Source organism: Schistocerca serialis, chromosome 3 (genome assembly GCF_023864345.2).
Source record: "Schistocerca serialis cubense isolate TAMUIC-IGC-003099 chromosome 3, iqSchSeri2.2, whole genome shotgun sequence".
Classification (NCBI taxonomy): Eukaryota; Metazoa; Arthropoda; class Insecta; order Orthoptera; family Acrididae; genus Schistocerca; species Schistocerca serialis.
The window spans coordinates 456,903,521-456,923,211 of NC_064640.1; the positions used below are offsets into that span (position 1 = coordinate 456,903,521).

At 40.3% G+C, this 19,691-nt stretch overlaps 1 protein-coding gene across 1 annotated transcript in view; it reads left to right on the forward strand.

Moving 5' to 3' along the window:
- LOC126470920 (Down syndrome cell adhesion molecule-like protein Dscam2) overlaps positions 1-19,691 on the forward strand; it is a 504,863-nt gene that overhangs the window by 470,457 nt on the left and 14,715 nt on the right. The window contains exons 22-23 of the mRNA XM_050098951.1: positions 4,525-4,677; positions 12,324-12,442. Coding sequence (XP_049954908.1) covers positions 4,525-4,677; positions 12,324-12,442 — 272 coding nt within the window. The remainder of the gene's footprint in view (positions 1-4,524; positions 4,678-12,323; positions 12,443-19,691) is intronic.

The window sequence follows — 19,691 nt, forward strand, 5'->3', positions numbered from 1 at the left end:
ATCAGATTCACTTGGTCCTACTCCAAATCCAATGCCAGTTTCCTTGACGTTAACCTCCATCTGTCCAATGGCAGCTTCACACGTCCGTCCACATCAAACCCACCAAAAAGCAACAGTACCTCCATTATGACAGCTGCCACCAATTCCACATCAAACGGTCCCTTCCCTACAGCCTAGGTCTTCATGGCAAACGAATCTGCTCCAGTCTGGAATCCCTGAACCATTACACCAACAACCTGAAAACAGCTGTCACATCCCGCAACTACCCTCCCGACCTGGTACAGAAGCAAATAACCAGAGCCACTTTCTCGTCCCCTCAAACCCAGAACCTCCCACAGAAGAACCACAAAAGTGCCCCACTCGTGACAGGATACTTTCTGGGACTGGATTAGATTGTGAATGTGGCTCTCCAGCAGGGATACGACTTCCTCAAATCCTGCCCTGAAATGAGATCCATCCTTCATGATATCCTGCCCACTCCACCAAGAGTGTCTTTCCGCCGTCCACCTAACTTCGTAACCTCTTAGTTCATCCCTATGAAATCCACAAACCACCTTCCTTACCCTCTGGCTCCTACCCTTGTAACCACCCCCGGTGTAAAACCTGTCCAATGCACCCTCCCACCACCACCTACTCCAGTCCTGTAACCCGGAAGGTGTACACAATCAAAGGCAGAGCCACGTGTGAAAGCACCCACGTGATTTACCAACTGACCTGCCTACACTGTGAAGCTTTCTATGTGGGAATGACCACCAACAAACTGTCCATTTGCATGAATGGACACAGGCAGACAGTGTTTGTTGGTAATGAGTATCACCCTGTGGCTAAACATGCCTTGGTGCACGGCCAGCACATCTTGGCACAGTGTTACACTGTCCGGGTTATCTGGATACTTCCCACTAACACCAACCTGTCAGAACTCTGGAGATGGGAACTTGCCCTTTAGTATATCCTCTCTTCTCGTTATCCGCCAGGCCTCAACCTCCGCTAATTTCAAGTTGCCGCCACTCATACCTCACCTGTCTTTCAACAACATCTTTGCCTCTGTACTTCCGCCTCGACTGACATCTCTGCCCAAACTCTTTGCCTTTACAAATGTCTGCTTGTGTCTGTGTATGTGCGGATGGATATGTGTGTGTGTGCGAATGTATCCCTGTCCTTTTTTCCCCCTAAGGTAAGTCCTTCCGCTCCCGGGATTGGAATGACTCCCTACCCTCTCCCTTAAAACCCACATCCTTTCGTCTTTCCCTCTCCTTCTCTCTTTCCTGACGAAGCAACCATTGGTTGCGAAAGCTAGAATTTTGTGTGTGTGTATGTGTTTGTTTGTGTTTCTATCGACCTGCCAGCGCTTTCGTATGGTAAGTTACATCATCTTTGTTTTTAAATATGTCCATAATGTAGGTTTTTTATGTCGATAAATCCCCTTCCTCCTTCCTTTCTGCTTAATGTGAATCTTTCAGTTGCTGAATGTATGTTATGTATTCAATATTTGTGGCATTTTGATCGTGTAAGTGTATTGAGTGCTTCTAGGTCTGTGTTACTCCATTTCACTACTCCAAATGAGTAGGTCAAGATTGGTATAGCATAATTATCTAAAGCTTTTGTCTTGTTTCTTGCTGTCAATTCTGTTTTCAATATTTTTGTTAGTCTTTGTCTATATTTTTCTTTTAGTTCTTCTTTAATATTTGTATTATCTATTCCTATTTTTGTCTGTATCCTAGATATTTATAGGCATCTGTTTCTTCCATCACTTCTATGCAGTCGCTGTGGTTATCCAATATGTAATCTTCTTGTTTAGTGTGTTTTCCCCTGACTATGCTATTTTTCTTACATTTGTCTGTTCCAAAAGCCATATTTATATCATTGCTGAATACTTCTGTTATCTTTAGTAATTGGTTGAGTTGTTGCTGCCAGTAGTTTTAGATCATCCATGTATAGCAGATGTGTGATTTTGTGTGGGTATGTTCCAGTAATATTGTATCCATAATTTGTATTATTTAGCATGTTGGATAGTGGGTTCAGAGCAAGGCAGAACCAAAAAGGACTTAATGAATCTCCTTGATATATTCCACGCTTAACCTGTATTGGCTGTGATGTGATATTATTTGATTTTGTTTGGATATTAAGTGTGGTTTTCCAATTTTTCATTACTATGTTTAGGAACTGTATCAATTTAGGATCTACTTTGTATATTTCCAATATTTGTAGTAACCGTGAGTGGAGTACACTATCAAAAGCTTTTTGGTAATCAATGTATGCATAGTGTAGCGACCTTTGTTTAGTTTTAGCTTGATATGTCACCTCTGCAACTATTATGAGTTGCTCTTTACATCCTCGTGCTCCTTTGCAACAGCCTTTTTGTTCTTCATTTATAATTTTGTTCTGTGTTGTATGTGTCATTAATTTCTGTGTAATGACTGAAGTTAATATTTTGTATATTGTTGGTAAGCATGTTATGGGGCAATATTTAGCTAGGTTTGCTGTGTCTGCTTGATCTTTAGGTTTCAGATAAGTTATTCCATGTGTAAGTGTATCAGGGAATGTGTATGGGTCTGCAATGTAACTGTTAAATAATTTAGTTGTATGTGAATGTGTTGAGGTGAATTTCTTTAGCCAGAAATTTGCTATTTTATCTTTTCCAGGGGCTTTCCAATTGTGAGTAGAATTAATTGCTTGGGTGACTTCATGTTGCAAAATTATCACTTCAGGCATTTGTGGTATCATCTTGTACGTATCTGTTTCTGTTTGTATCCACCATGCATGCCTGTTATGTTGTACCGGGTCTGACCATATGTTGCTCCAGAAGTGTTCCATGTCTGTTATGTTTGGTGGATTGTCTATTTTAATGTGTGTGTTATCTATTGTCTGGTAAAATTTCTTTTGGTTTGTGTTGAATGTTTGGTTTTGTTTCCTTCTATTTTCACTTTTTTTGTATCTTCTAAGTCGTTTGGCCAATGCTTGTAATTTCTGCTTCTTTTCATCTAATTGCTCTATCGCTTCTTGTTGTGAGATTTTACCTAACCTTTTTCGTTTTTTTTTCTGACATTTCATTTCTTATAAATTGTGTTAGCTGTCCGATGTCATTTCTCAGTTTTTCTATTCTGATCTGTAGCCTGTGTTGCCATGCTGGTTTTGTGGGTTTCTTCTGTGTGTTGGTTGGTTCTGATCTCTGCCTAGTGTGTATATTTAGTGTAGTGAGTGCTCCTATATAAACCAGTAGTTGTAACTCTTCCATAGTTGTGTTTTCATTTATTTTGTTGTGTATGATTGTGTTGATAGTTTTTATTGTTGTTTTGACTTGTGGGTTATTTGGCGGTCTATGCAAGAATGGTCTAATGTCTGTATTTGTGTCTTTGTATTCTATATGTGCCAGCTGAAATGTTTCTTCTATATCTAACATGTGTGTCACTTCGTGTTCTATTTGTGCTTGTTCTGGTGGCTGTCTTAAGATTTCGTATTCCTCTGACTGTTTAATTGATGCGTGTTGTTCTTTGTTTGTTTGCTCTGGGATGTTTGAGTCCATTACTGTATTTTCTTCTTCCTCTGATTGCACATTATTTTGTTCCCGTATTTGTTGTACTTGTTGTTTGATGTTTTCTAATTCTGACTGGGGTATCCTGTTATTTTTTATTATTACACGGACCTGATCAGCTAGTCGTTGTTCTGTTAAAAATTTTAATTCTGATTATCTGGTAATAAATGTTGTGTATACTTGTGATCTGTATCCAGTTGTGTTGGTTCCTAGGTTTGTTGCTTGGTAATAACAGAACATGAGGTGTCGATTAACTTCATCTGACCATCTCATCCTCTGTCTTTGTTTTCCTTCTAGGGTGGTTGCAGGGAGCATATCCTGCAAAACACCTCTATTTGGATTTGAATCATTTTCCAGTTGGCTAGCAGTGTCGTTACCATTGTGGGCGGGCATAGGGTTCAAGCGTCATCCCCAACCATGACGGCGCTTGTCCAAGGCTTCTTTAGTTCTGTCCTGAACCAACTAATCACACTAAAAGGGGGGGTTAGCCCTTTTAGTGGTTTGTTCTTTTCGTCGCCTTTTACGACTGGCAGAACATACCGGAGGCCTATTCTTTTCCCGGGCCTCCATGGGAACTATTATTATTATTATTATTATATTTGTTATTATTATTATTGTGGTATACTCATTTTATGACTAGTTTATAGTGGGGACAGGTATTAGTTATTTATTACTACCCTATGTTTTTTTTTTTTTTTTTTTTTTTTTTTTTTGTAAATAACCATTCACAAAGTATATAGTAGAATAACGATTAATTAAGAACCTTTGTAAATGTGGCAGATGGCTGTATGGCAGTGGCCTAATGTCAATTTTTAAAAAAAAGGGCTACAGTACTCTTTGTTAAATTTTATTTGTCATATATCCGCACAGAGGTCATCTCTTTCAGATTGCCTCCATTGTTGATAACCCTCTTGTATCTGACAGATCTTAATGGCTTACCTTTTTAAAATTTTAGCTGCTAATCCTTCTGTGCTTTTATATATTTTTTCCAGAAGCAAGAGAACATTCAGAACCAGAAACTTCCATTCCTGAAATTCAAACCACTGTTGCACAAGATAATAAACACAACATAGCTCGAAGAGAGCAGTATTATGCAACAGTTCGCAAGTTACCTCCATCACCTGCAGGACTTGAATGCATTCCAGGTAAAACTGTTGTCTATTTGTAACTAGCATTTAATACTTTCTGTCACATTTATTTTTGTACCAGTTTGTGTGATATGGTTTGCATAGCATAATCAGTTATTCATTCATTTTAACATTTTATTCTGTACAATGTATTATGAAGGACAACCTTCTGGAATGTGAAGTGAATGGAAATATATAACTGCAGATAAAACCAGTTGTTACAAACTGAAGTTTTACGTTATGTGAATATCTGTCATCAAAATTAGTCTGTTTACGGTGTTAATTCAAAGCTCTACTTAGACCCTATGCACTTTACATATAATTCCAACTGGTGCCAATAAACATGTAATTCAGCATGGAGCCCATTAATTCAAAAATAGATACTACACTCCTGGAAATGGAAAAAAGAACACATTGACACCGGTGTGTCAGACCCACCATACTTGCTCCGGACACTGCGAGAGGGCTGTACAAGCAATGATCACACGCACGGCACAGCGGACACACCAGGAACCGCGGTGTTGGCCGTCGAATGGCGCTAGTTGCGCAGCATTTGTGCACCGCCGCCGTCAGTGTCAGCCAGTTTGCCGTGGCATACGGAGCTCCATCGCAGTCTTTAACACTGGTAGCATGCCGCGACAGCGTGGACGTGAACCGTGTGTGCAGTTGACGGACTTTGAGCGAGGGCGTATAGTGGGCATGTGGGAGGCCGGGTGGACGTACCGCCGAATTGCTCAACACGTGGGGCGTGAGGTCTCCACAGTACATCGATGTTGTCGCCAGTGGTCGGCGGAAGGTGCACGTGCCCGTCGACCTGGGACCGGACCGCAGCGACGCACGGATGCACGCCAAGACCGTAGGATCCTACGCAGTGCCGTAGGGGACCGCACCGCCACTTCCCAGCAAATTAGGGACACTGTTGCTCCTGGGGTATCGGCGAGGACCATTCGCAACCGTCTCCATGAAGCTGGGCTACGGTCCCGCACACCGTTAGGCCGTCTTCCGCTCACGCCCCAACATCGTGCAGCCCGCCTCCAGTGGTGTCGCGACAGGCGTGAATGGAGGGACGAATGGAGACGTGTCGTCTTCAGCGATGAGAGTCGGTTTTGCCTTGGTGCCAATGATGGTCGTATGCGTGTTTGGCGCCGTGCAGGTGAGCGCCACAATCAGGACTGCATACGACCGAGGCACACAGGGCCAACACCCGGCATCATGGTGTGGGGAGCGATCTCCTACACTGGCCGTACACCACTGGTGATCGTCGAGGGGACACTGAATAGTGCACGGTACATCCAAACCGTCATCGAACCCATCGTTCTACCATTCCTAGACCGGCAAGGGAACTTGCTGTTCCAACAGGACAATGCACGTCCGCATGTATCCCGTGCCACCCAACGTGCTCTAGAAGGTGTAAGTCAACTACCCTGGCCAGCAAGATCTCCGGATCTGTCCCCCATTGAGCATGTTTGGGACTGGATGAAGCGTCGTCTCACGCGGTCTGCACGTCCAGCACGAACGCTGGTCCAACTGAGGCGCCAGGTGGAAATGGCATGGCAAGCCGTTCCACAGGACTACATCCAGCATCTCTACGATCGTCTCCATGGGAGAATAGCAGCCTGCATTGCTGCGAAAGGTGGATATACACTGTACTAGTGCCGACATTGTGCATGCTCTGTTGCCTGTGTCTATGTGCCTGTGGGTCTGTCAGTGTGATCATGTGATGTATCTGACCCCAGGAATGTGTCAATAAAGTTTCCCCTTCCTGGGACAATGAATTCACGGTGTTCTTATTTCAATTTCCAGGAGTGTATTTTATGATTTATACCAGCCAACTCCTGTTGATCCAACTCAGCTCCTCCACATTTATGTATGTGTGCTGGCACTCATAAATGATAAACAGTTAATTGTTTGTTAATGTTTTCTTTATTTACTACATTCATGGCTTCTACAATCTCTAACAAGGATTACCAGAGCTAGAATAGAACTAGTCAGTAAATTTTGCAGTAGTAATGGCTAATGATAAAAGTTTGTAATTTTCAAACAATGGAAAATCCAGGATGGAATGTAACAGATAAACCTGTTGTCTATTTGTAACTAGCATTTAATACTTTCTGCCACATTTATTTTTGTAACACTTAGTGTGATATGATTTGCATAACATAATCAGTTATTTGTGGTTGTGAGACTGCAGTCATATGTGTGTGTGTGTGTGTGTGTGTGTGTGTGTGTGTGTGTGTGTGTGTGTGTGTGTGCAAGAGAGAGAGAGAGAGAGACTCTGTTGTGTATTGTTGACAAAGCTGTGTGTGTGTGGTGTGTGTAAAAGAGAGACAGAGAGAGAGAGAGAGAGAGAGAGAGAGAGACAGATTGTGTTGTCTATGTTGACAAAGCCCTTTATGGCTGGAAGCTTTATTTGTGACAGTCTTTTTGTTGTGCCTGTCTGTGACTCAGCATCTCCACTATATGGTGAGTAGCAACTTTTCAAGTTTGTAACTTTGTTTCTGATCTCCCTCTTTTTCCTCAAAGCTTTACAAACTCTCTGTCATGTTCCTATATAAATTGTAAGGGTTGCCCAGAAAGTAATGCACTGCATTTTTTCTTCAATTGTTTATTGATTGTAATGAGAATTACACACATGAAAAAATGGTGTTTTATCTACACATCCTATTTTTCCGAATAATCTTCATCCTGTTCTATGGCCTTCCTCCAGCGTGAAACAAGGGTGTGCATGTGCTTGTCCTGGTGGTGGAGCCAGTATTTCACTGTGTGAATCATCTCCTCATCACCCTCAAAATGTCTTCCACAAATGGCATCCTTTGATGGTCCAAACAAGTGAAAGTCTGAGGGGGCTAGGTTGGGTGTGACAGTCATGGGTAGTCTCCCTAACTGCTGCAAATCATGGAGCTCCACCAAAACTGCCTTCTGATGACCTCACCCTCTGTGCCAAGTGACTAACTATACTTCTGTCAACAGCAGATCCTCGATAGACTTTGCACGAGTTTATGAATATTCCCCACAGTTTCTTTCTATGTAGTGAGAAATTCAATGATGGCATGTTGCTTGTAATGTACATCACCTACAGACATTATTTTGAAACTGTCCTGCAGCTACATTATCCGTCGTAACTTACAGAGACTTGGTGCGCTCACTCAGCAGACTTCAAATAATGCATATATGTAATGTTTTACATTTGTAGCAGTAGTTTTCAGTTAAGAAAAAAAAAGCTGTGCCTTACTTTCTGGGCAATTCTCATCTATACCCCAAGGCTATGCAGCTAGTCTAGACTTGGTCCTTTGCACTTAATATCATTTTAAATGCTTTAAGTGCTTATTGTATGCAAAATACATGAAGTTTTACAATAGTACAAAGCCCATGTTAAGCTGAGGGTCTTCACATAATTGGATGGATGGCCAAATTTACAGCTCAGATATAAGCCGGAGGATCATGATAGTAAATTACTGTAGTTGTTAAAACAGAGCTTCAGGTTGATAACTAATTTAATACCTATATTTGGGCAAACTAGCACCAAACTGAAGAATCAAACTCTACGTGAAACACATTTTTATAACATAATGTCATGGCTACATACACTGATAAGCCAAAAACATTATGACCCTCTACTTCAAAGGAAGTCGCTCCATCTTTTGTACATCATACAGCAGCAGTTCAGCATGGCACGGATCTGATAAGTCCTTGATAGTTGTTAGGAGGTATGTGGTATCAGATGTTTATGCATAGATCATGTAGTTACTGTCAATTACAGTCTGGCAGTTTGTAGGTGATGAGATGGTGTCCACCAGCATTCTAGATGTGTTCCATTGAGTTCAGGTTAGTTGAATTTGGAGACCAAGACATCAATGTGAGTTCACTGTCATTCATCAAACCACTAGAGCAAGACACAGAACATGTGATACAGACACATATCCTACTGGAATATGCCATTGCCATTGGGGAAGACCTCAGGTATGAAGTACATGAAATATATTTGCAGTTGCAAATATTGACAACCACCAGTTATATAACGGAATGATGACAATGGAAATTCAGGACATAAACTTATATTTTCCACTTTTTGTGAGTGGTCATCTTACCATTACACTATATGAGCATGCTCCAAGGTCAGACCAGACTTTCATATGTCATCAACCATGTGTCTACAACCTGCACTCATACATTCATTATGCATATTCCTGTACAGAGGAAACATTTTAAATGAAAGTCACTTGCCAATGGTGAGCCAACAGATGCATGCATGCATTACATTTTAATTCTGAACAACACAGACACTCAGACACTGCAGTACTGTATCAATTCACTGACACTGGGTAAGTGAATTCTAGTTAAAATGTCTTCCCTGAACAGGAACATACATAATGGATGTACAGCTGCAGATTGTAGAAACATGGTTGATGACATGTGGAAGTTTGGGTCTGACCATGAAGCATGCTGAGATATCTAATGGTAAGGCAACTGCTCATGATAAGTGGGAAATCTGAGTTAGAGTCCTGGAATGACACAAATTTTCATTGTCATTTTTGCACTATATAGCTGATAGTTGTCCATATTCTCAACTGTGAATACATTTCATGTATTCCATAATGGCAGTAGTCAGTGTCTGTTGCTTTGGATATGGTTGCATATCCAAAGGAACATTGCATCATAATTCTGAACAACACAGGCTCTGCAATATCGTATCAAATATGAAGGTATACAGGTGGCGCTAGTTATGTTCATGTTGCCTATAGCTGTCATGGTGCTTTCGATTACTACTTCAGGTCTCATGGAAATCCAGGTGAAAGTGTTGCATAGTATAATATTGTCCCAATCAGCCTGTGTCTTTGACAGAACAAATGTTATGAACATCTGATTATCTGAATGATGGTGTATCCAGAAATCGTCATTGACCTGGTGTAAAGAGAAATATGACTCATCTGACCAGACCAATCTCGGTTATCCCTCGTGCACTGTAAATTGTAAGTGGTTACATTGTTGGGTCATAATTGTGCCTGCACCAGCATTGTACTCTATCATCAGGTCTGCCACCTATTGTGCTTTACAGACCAGATAAGCTTCTGGTCTCCACATTCTGTGATAAGGCTTACACGTCCAACACGTTGTCACTCACTCACGGTTTCACCATCCTTCAACGACTTGTAATAGGTGGTCATGACAGCAGCGCATGAACAGCTGACCAGCTTTGCTGTTTCTGATGTGTTATTTCCAGGTGCCAGGCCATAACAAACTGGTATTGTTCAAAGTCACTTATGTCAGTGGATTTCCCTGTTGGTGGCCCTTATTATTGCTTGAATGATTACTCATTTCTCTCTGCTCCACTTATGTATTTTTCTTGCCTGCAACACCAGCAGTTAGATTTCAGTCTCATGGTAAGCAGTGGTTGGTTGGTTGGTTAGTTGGTTGATTTGGGGGAGAGGACCAAACAGCAAGGTCATCGGTCCCACCAGATTAGAGAAGGATGAGGAAGGAAGTCAGCCACGTCCTTTCAAAGAAACTATTGAGGCATTTGTCTGAAGCACTTTAGGGAAATCACAGAAAACCTAAATCAGGATGGCTGGACATGTATTTGAAGCATCCTCCTCCCAAATGCAAGTCCAGTGTGCTAAAGACTGCACCATCTCACTCTAGGCAGTGGTCATAATGTTGTGACTCATCAGTGTACAAACTCACCTCTACAAGAACAGCTGTTTTCAAGGTCCTGGAAACAACATGAGTCATTCACAGTATCCCAGGAAAGCATTCATTGACAGATGTGCTCCTAATGTGATGCTGCCATTGATGAGAACACTGGCACTGGTATATCAGTTCCTTACCATAATACTACCAGGGTTGTAACTTGTTCCAAGGCTGTGTTATGTATATGTCGTGTAACATCATTTCCTGAGTTACTGTGTGCAGATAGAATCTTTTCATAATTAACAAAGTGTAACTCGACAATATTATGACAAGCCAATGTTACTAGTAATACTTTGTGATGGCAAGAACAAATTGGGACTGCTTGTATAGTGTAATCAATAGCACCCTAGCTTGCAAGACAGAAATGTGAGCCAGATCCAGACAGAATGCGTGTGACAGATTAACAACCATTTCTGGTGCACCAACCAGCCTCAGTGTGGTTTTCACGTAGTTTCTCATGCTCATTTAGGCAAATACTGGGCTGCTCCACATTTTTGATCAAAGAAAATTCTATACACTGACAGTTGAAATATAAATCATCTCCCACTCCATCTGGCCGACTGGTACAGCAATGATATAATTATTATTTTTGAGTAAAACAACCTTGATTGTGGAAATATTCCTTTAATGGCATGTTTTGCCTTTGTAGGGTATCATCAGATTGTCATGGATTGAGAGATGGCAAGTGCAATAAGGCAGTGATAGAATTGCACACATCTTGCTCCACTAAATATAGGGCAGTGAAAACCATCTATCACAGTAGATGATGTCGAGAATGCATACAATATGCTCAACTGTATACATGCTTGAAGTATTCTAATTTAATAGGTGATTATCATTGCACCACCTATAGTGAAGCTAGATGTGTGCAATTCTGTTAACTGTGGTCGTATCACTGCACCTGCCATCATGAATGTATTGGAGGCACGTGCTCTGGTTAGCTAAATCTGGATGTATGTTAATCCAACAGCATAATAGTTTTACAAGTGTATCTCAATCCATAATAAACTGATGATACTCTGAAAAGGCAAAATGCATCACTAAAGCAATATTTTCAAAAGCAAGACTGTTTTATTCAAAATAAAAAAAAAAAACAGCTAAAATATGTTCTCACACAGAACAAAGCTTATACATTTCATAGGCATGTGGCACACAAGACTTTCCCTCAGTACGTAACTGGCAACTATGAACAGGAAGGCCATTGCCACAATGTGAAGTTAAATAAATTTGCCAAAATTTGAGTACAGCAGAGGCAAGAACTAGATGGGTTAAATGCTAACAAAAAGAAGAAGAAGAAGGAGTGAAAAATTGGAAATTGTGCAAGAAACACAAAAAATTGGAAGAGAAGATAAAATTATTAGTAGGTATAGGAAGAAAATGAATCTCTAAAAAATGAGAAAGATACTAAAATCGTAAAATAGTCATATCATCACTAGAGCAATTGGTACAGCATCATAAAACAGTATATATAATTATCTTTCTGAAACAGGGCTGTAAGCATCTGCTTTTCTTCTAAAAAACATTAATACAATGAAATTGATTAATGAAGTAACCAGAAACATTTACATGGGAAAGTTAAAGTTTAACATCCCAACAGTATCAAGAATTAAGATAATATTTCTTCAGTTTTACAAATTTGAAGAAAAGAACTAATGGTGGCATTTCTGAAGGAACCATTGCTGCATTCAAGTGAAAGGATATAAGGAAACCACATAATACATTAAAATCAGGATGCTTAGACAGGATTGTAAATCATTCTATTCCTAAATACAAGTCTAGTTTCTCAATGAGTACATCACTCTGCTCAGAGATAACTTTTAATTTTTAATTTTAAACATAAAGGTTACTTGGCTGATTGATAATTCAAAATGTACACCTCAGTGCTAAAAAAAATATTGTTCTTGTATCAGTTGGAATGCATTCTATGTATATTAATTACTGTAAGCCTTGCGCTCATGAAAGGCATTTTGTTGCAGAGTACTCAGAAGATATTAGGCCATATGCTACTTTCCATGTTGCTACACCAGTCAACACAGAAAGCACAAAAATGCAGACATTTGTATACCGTGAAGGTGATGCATCACCGACTAGAAAGGTATTGTATTTTGCAATATAAAAGTAAACTTCACTACAGTTCCAAAATATACTTAAACTTTTCAATAGAGTGTGCACAAAGAAGAAAATTTGCTATTACAATTAATCTTGTTTATGATGTTAAAGAATGTGACATTCTATGAAGAGATATGTGAACAGCAAATAATAAATCAGTTCCAAAGTTCAGTCACTAGGTTTCTTTAATTACCAAATTAATCTACTTTTATAAACACAGCTTTAAATTGACATGCCATTTAAGAGCAACACAGCATCTATAACAGACACTAAAAATGGAAATGAGTGTATGGCATTGCTTGCTGGGAGGCCCCATTCAGGGGAGGTCGGCCACCGAGTGCGAGTCTTATTGCAGTCAATGCCACATTAGGCAATTGGCATGCCAGTGATGAGGATGAAATGGTGACAAGGACAACACAACACCCAGTTCATAAACGGAGAAAATCTCCAACCCAGCCGAGAATCGAAACTGGGCCTGCTGCATAGCAGGCAACCATGTAATCACTCAGCTAAGCAGGTGGACAGACACTGTACTATACAAATAAGGTGATAGCATTGTGTTCAAAAGCTTGTAGTTGATTGTAGTTGAAATTTTGCAGAACAGAGTCAATGACTTGCAAAGCCAATATAATTATCTTTTTTCTGTGTTTGTACCTTGAACCTACATCCATTCCTATGACTGAAGGTCTTTTGTTTTCAAGTGTACAAAGCACAGACTTGGACTATTGTCTATTATTTGGTGTGCAGGCAAAACAATTTTAAAATCTAAAACAAAATTCAATGAAAGAAACTTTTTGACTGAAACCTGACTGAGAATGAAAACAATAAAGGTAATCTGAGCAGGTAAATAAAAAAACAGCAAGTGCCAGTACTTTTTTCATCATTAGACTAAACTTCTAAAAATTTATTGGCAGAACCAGTGATCTGAGAGTTTTTCAAAATAAGTTTTTAGAAAGATTTTAATCATGATTATTCTGTGTAATGCACTATTTTATCATTTATTTTTTCTAAAAATTACCATAAAGACCCATCACAATTTCTGCAAAAACAAATATTGTGACAGCTATTTCAATTATCTGAGAATTTTGTCTTCATCTATCATCTTCCTATTTCAGAATCAGTAGGAACTGACAGAGTTTGGGCTAAAAAACGTTTGACAGTCTTTGTGTTGTTTTCATTTGTTGCGGTATTTCAAATGCTGTGGAAACAATTCTCGGTCCAACATAGCAACCACCCATGAGTAGATAATTTTAAAACTAGGGCAGCCACAGCCAAAATAAGTATATATGATTGACTGGCCAGATCTTACTGTATATCATATGTATACAAACTGATTTTAAAACTATTAAAATATAAATCTGAATGAACAGTTGAATAGTCCATAGTAGCTGTTTGTAGCTGTTTTTATTTTAGTCAACTAGAAAGCAGTTGTGTGAGTCACCGATTGTGTGAATTTCTAATCGATTTCAATAAGAACAACCACTAAAGACTAGTGGACTTGTCATTCAGTTTTATATTTTAATAGTTTTAACACCTGGTTATATGCACCTGATATACTATATGAATTAGTCAATCAATTACCTACACACATGAATACTTGATGAAGAAGCAGTTGCAGCATGGATTGCATGAAACATTTAATCATTTTCTACCTGTACACACTAAGTTCCATTTTTGACAGCACTATATAAGTCAATGAATGGTTCAAATGGCTCTAAGCATGATGGGACTTAACATCTGAGGTCACCAGTCCCCTAGACTTAGAACTACTTAAACCTAACTAACCTAAGGACATCACACACATCCATGCCTGAGGCAGGATTTGAACCTGTGACCATAGCAGCAGCACAGTTCTGGACTGAAGCAATTAGAACTGCTCGGCCACCGTGGCTGGCCTACATAAGTCAGGTGTAGTTTTGTCTTTCTGTTCACTGGAATCTTAAATTTCCTGGTGGAGCTTACATTCAATGTACTAGACTAAACTCCTATGGAGAATGCAAAAAGCAGTTTCACAGATAATGTAGGTCTTAAATTCTCTTATAGTCTTGTGTACTTAACTAAAGTTTGTACCAGCTTCCATAATATTATAGATTCCACTGAAGAAACTTGTACAATACAATAATTCAGCAAAAGAAGTATGTCATTCTATATTTGCATGTTCTACTTCTGTCTCCGTAGCTTGCAAATCCCTGTAAAGTACCTGAGAGAAAGTAATTTATATTGTATAATACTAAGCTTTCCTCCTGTTCCATTCAAAATCAGCACAGGGCCAGTGACTTTTATATGTCGCTTTTATGTTATCACATGTAAAGCATGTGAGCTAGGTTTTTGATGTTCTAGGAATCAGTTATTGTCACCTGTTATCATAGATAAGGTTATTTTGTTCAAGGTAGAACAAACACATAGTTCCTTTTGAGGTGCAGCAGCCTTTTCAATAGTTGCAGTGGTGAGAGTTTGGAAGATTAACTGATCAGGCCTTGCAATATCAACCAAATTGGCCTTGTTGTGCTGAGTATTAACCAAGTGAAAGCTGCTTATTCTTGGGAATAAACTAATATTGGTAACAAGAAATGACAATAAGGAATATACATATTGAGAGGCCAATGTCAAAATACCCAGACTCATGAACAGAGGTCGACCGTTTCTGAGCCAAAAATATCCTTTTAGAATGGGAAGAGTTACCCCAAAATATAATACCATATGACATAAGCGAATGAAAATAAGCAAAGTAGACCAATTTTTGTGTCAAATGATCACTCACTTCTGATACCGTTTGAATACTAAAAATAGCAGTATTAAGTCTTTGAACAAGATCCTGAATGTGGGCTTGCCACGACAGCTTACTGTCTATCTGAACACCTAGAAATTTGAACTGTTCAGTTTCACTAATCATATGCCCGGTCTGTGAAATTAAAATGTCAGGTTTTGTTGAATTGTGTGTTAAAAACTGTAAAAACTGAGTCTTACTGTGATTTAGCATTAGTTTATTTTTTACAAGCCATGATCTTAGGTCATGTACTGCACTATTTGAAACCAAGCCAGTGTTGCACACAACGTCCTTTACTACCAAGCTAGTGTCATTAGCAAACAAAAATATTTTAGAGTTACCCGTAATACTAGAGGGTAAATCATTTATATAAATAAGGAACAGGAGAGGCCCCAACACTGATCCCTGGGGCACCCCCACTCAGACCCCACATCACAGCCGTTTCAACATTGTGAATAATGACCTTTTGCTGCCTGTTGCCTGCTTCACATCTGCTGTGCAGCAAGCTACGATAATTTAAGTATTAACTGTATTTTTCTTACTTGTCACTTCTTCTTCCATGCGTTTTTGCTTTTAGGAAGCTTTAATTTTCAAGTACTAGCAAGTGTTCCATAGATTTCATGTTTGTTTTGAATACAGTCAGAGTGAGTCCCTTTAGTCAGCTGTAGTGCCAGTAGTGCTAGTGTTTGTGTTGAATACAGTCCAGAGACAGGTAGTGCTTATTTTCATTGTTTTCAACAAGAAGTGTCTAGTAACCACAGTTTAGTCAGATACCAGCCTCCTTTAGTGAATTAGCAGTATAGTTAAAAGCTGATTAACTCTCTAGAGTAAATTGTTGATTTCTTAGGCTGGATGGGATGTTTGACTGCTGTATATGGACACAGGAGGAGCTGACCACTGTTCGCGAACAGCTGAACGTGTTGATGGCTGTGGTCAGCCGTCTTCAGGCTGCTTCCTTGAAGTTTAGCGGCAGTGGGGAGTCTGGTGTGTTGCATGGTACACCACAGGTGTTACATGCTTCACTCACAGTCCCTGCTGTCGAGACATCTTCGTGGGTACCGGGTGCGGTTGTGCCACCCTCTCCCCTAGAGGAGTGGCGGGTTCAGCGGCATTTGCGGTGCACGAGGCAGAGGCTCAATGTGGAGGCTGGCTGTGTGGCATCGCCCGCTCCTTCAGCAAGGTCCGAGCAGGCAAATGGGGGGAGGGGTGTAAGGGGTTTATTAGTGATTGGGAGCTCCAATGTTAGGCGGGTGATGGAGCTCCTTAAGGAAATAGCGGAAATATTGGGGAACAAGGCCAGTGTTCACTCTGTCTGCTTGCCGTGGGGTCTGATCCGAGATGTGGAGGAGGCCCTGCCGTCGGCGATAGAGAGCACTGGGTGCACTTGACTGCAAATTGTTGCTCATGTCAGCACCAATGACTCCTGCCGTCTGGGTTCAAAGGTCATCCTCACTTCATACAGGCGGTTGGCAGAGTTTGTGAAGGCAGAAAGCCCCGCTCACGGGTTGGAATCTGAGCTAACTATTTGTAGTATTGTTCCCAGAACCGATCACGGTCCTCTGGTTTGGAACCGACTGAAAGGCTTAAACCAGAGGCTCACACGATTCTGTGGAGGTCTGGGGTGCAAATTTCTTGACCTCCACTATCGGGTGGAGAAATGTAGGGTCCCCTGAATAGGTCAGGCGTGTACTACATGAAGGAAGCAGCTACAAGGGTAGTGGAGCATGTGTGGAATGCACATATGGGTTTTTTAGGTTAGAGAATTCCCTCCCTAGGCCCGACGAGACGCCTGCTGAGACGCGACAAGGTAGTAGTAGGCAAAACGCTACAGGGAATAATAATATTAATGTGGTAATAGTAAACTGCAGGAGCATCTATAAAAAGGTCCCAGAGCTGCTCTCATTAATAAACAGTCACAATGCCCACATACTACTAGGGCCAGAAAGTTGGCTGAAACCAGATGTAAACAGTAATGAAATTCTAAACTCAGATAGGAATGTACACTGCTGAGATAGGCGGAACAGTGAAGGGGGAGGCGTGTTAATAGCGATAAAAAGTGCAATAGTATCAAAGGAAATTGATGGAGATTTGAAATAATTTGGGTGAAGGTCATGGTTAAAGCAGGCTCAAACATGGTAATTGGACGTCTCTATAGGCCCCCTGGCTCAGCAGCTGTTGTGGCAGAGCACCTCAAGGAAAATTTGGAAAATATTTTGCGTTATAGTTCTGGGTGGAGATTTTAATTTGCCGGATATAGACTGGGAGACTCAAACGTTTATAACGGGTGGCAGGGACAAGGAATCCAGTGAAATTTTTTAAGTGCATTGTCTGAAAACTACCTTGAGCAACAGAGAACCAACTCATGGCGATAACATATTAGACCTTCTGGTGACAAACAGACCCAAACTATTTGAAGCAGTTAATGGAGAACAGGGAATCAGTGATCATAAAGCAGTTACTGCATCAATGATTTCAGCCGTAAAAAGAAATATTAAAAAAGGTCGGAAGATTTTTCTGTTTAGCAAAAGTGACAAAAAGCAGATTTCAGAGTACCTGATGGCTCAACACAAAAGTTTTGTCTAAAGTACAGATAGTGTTGAGGATCAATGGACAAAGTTCAAAACCATCATACAATATGCATTAGATGAGTACGTGCCAAGCAAGATTGTAAGAGATGGAAAAGAGCCACTGTGGTACAACAACAGAGCTAGAAAACTGCTGCAGAAGCAAAGAGAACTTCACAGCAAACATAAACATACCCAAAGCCTTGCAAACAAACAAAAATTACGCAAGGTGAAATGTAGTGTGAGGAGGGCTATGCGAGAGGTATTCAGTGAATTCGAAAGTAAAGTTCCATGTACTGACTTGGCAGAAAATCCTAAAAATTTTGGTCTTATGTCAAAGCGGTATGTGGATCAAAATGAAATGTCCAGACACTCTGTGACCAAAATGATACTGAAACAGAGGATGACAGACTAAAGGCCAAAATACTAAATGTCTTTTTCCAAAGCTGTTTTGCAGAGGAAGACTGCACTGTAGTTCCTTCTCTAGATTGTCGCACAGATGACAAAATGGTAGATATCGAAATAGATGACAGAGGGATAGAGAAACAATTAAAATTGCTGAAAAGAGGAAAGGCCACTGGGCCTGATGGGATACCAGTTCGATTTTACACAGAGCGCGCGAAGGAACTTGCCCCCCTTCTTGCAGCGATGTACTGTAGGTCTCTAGATGAGCGTAGTATTCCAAAGGATTGGAAAAGGGCACAGGCCATCCCCATTTTCGAGAAGGGACTTTGAACAGATGTGCAGAACTATAGACCTATATCTCTAACGTCAATCAGTTGTAGAATTTTGGAACACGTATTATGTTCAAGTATAATGACTTTTCTGCAGACTAGAAATCTACTTTATAGGAATCAGCATGGGTTTTGAAAAAGACGATCATGTGAAACCCAGCTCGGACTATTCGTCCATGAGACTCAGAGGGCCATAGACATGGGTTCCCAGGTAGATGCCATGTTTCTTGACTTCTACAAGGTGTTTGATACAGTTCCCTACAGTCGTCTAATGAACAAAGTATGAACATATGGACTATCAGACCAATTGTGTGATTGGATTGAAGAGTTCCTATATAACAGAATGCAGCTTGTTATTCTCAATGGAGAGAAGTCTTCCGAAGTAAGAGTGATTTCAGGTGTGGCGCAGGGGAGTGTAATAGGACCGTTGCTATTCACAATATACATAAATGACCTTGTGGATAACATTGGAGGTTCCTTGGGGCTTTTTTCGGATGATGCTGTAGTATACCGAGAGGTTGTAACAGTGGAAAATTGTACTGAAATGCAGGAGGATCTGCAACGAATTGACGCCTGTTGCAGGGAATGGCAATTGAATTTCAATATACACAAGTGTAATGTGTTGCAAATACACAGAAAGAAAGATCATTTATCATTTAGCTACAATACAGCAGGTCAGCAACTGGAAGCATTTAATTCCATAAATTATCTGGAAGTAGGCATTAGCAGTGATTTAAAATGGAATTATCATATAAAGTTGATTGGTGGTAAAGCAGATGTCAGACTGAGATTCATTGGAAGAATCCTAAGGAAATGCAATCCGAAAACAAAGGAAGTAGGTTACAGTACACTTGTTCATCCACTGCTTGAATATTGCTCACCAGTGTGGGATTCGTACCAGATAGGGTTGATAGAAGAGATAGAGAAGATCCAACGTAGAGCAGCACGCTTTGTTACAGGATCATTTAGTAATTGTGAAAGCATTATGAAGATGATAGATAAACTCCAGTGGAAGACTCTGCAGGAAAGATACTTAGTAGCTCGGTACAGGCTTTTCTTGAAGTTTTGAGAACATACCTTCACCGAGGGGTCAAGCAGTATATTGCTCCCTCCTACATATATCTCACAAAGAGACCATGAGGATAAAATCAGAGAGATTAGAACCCACAC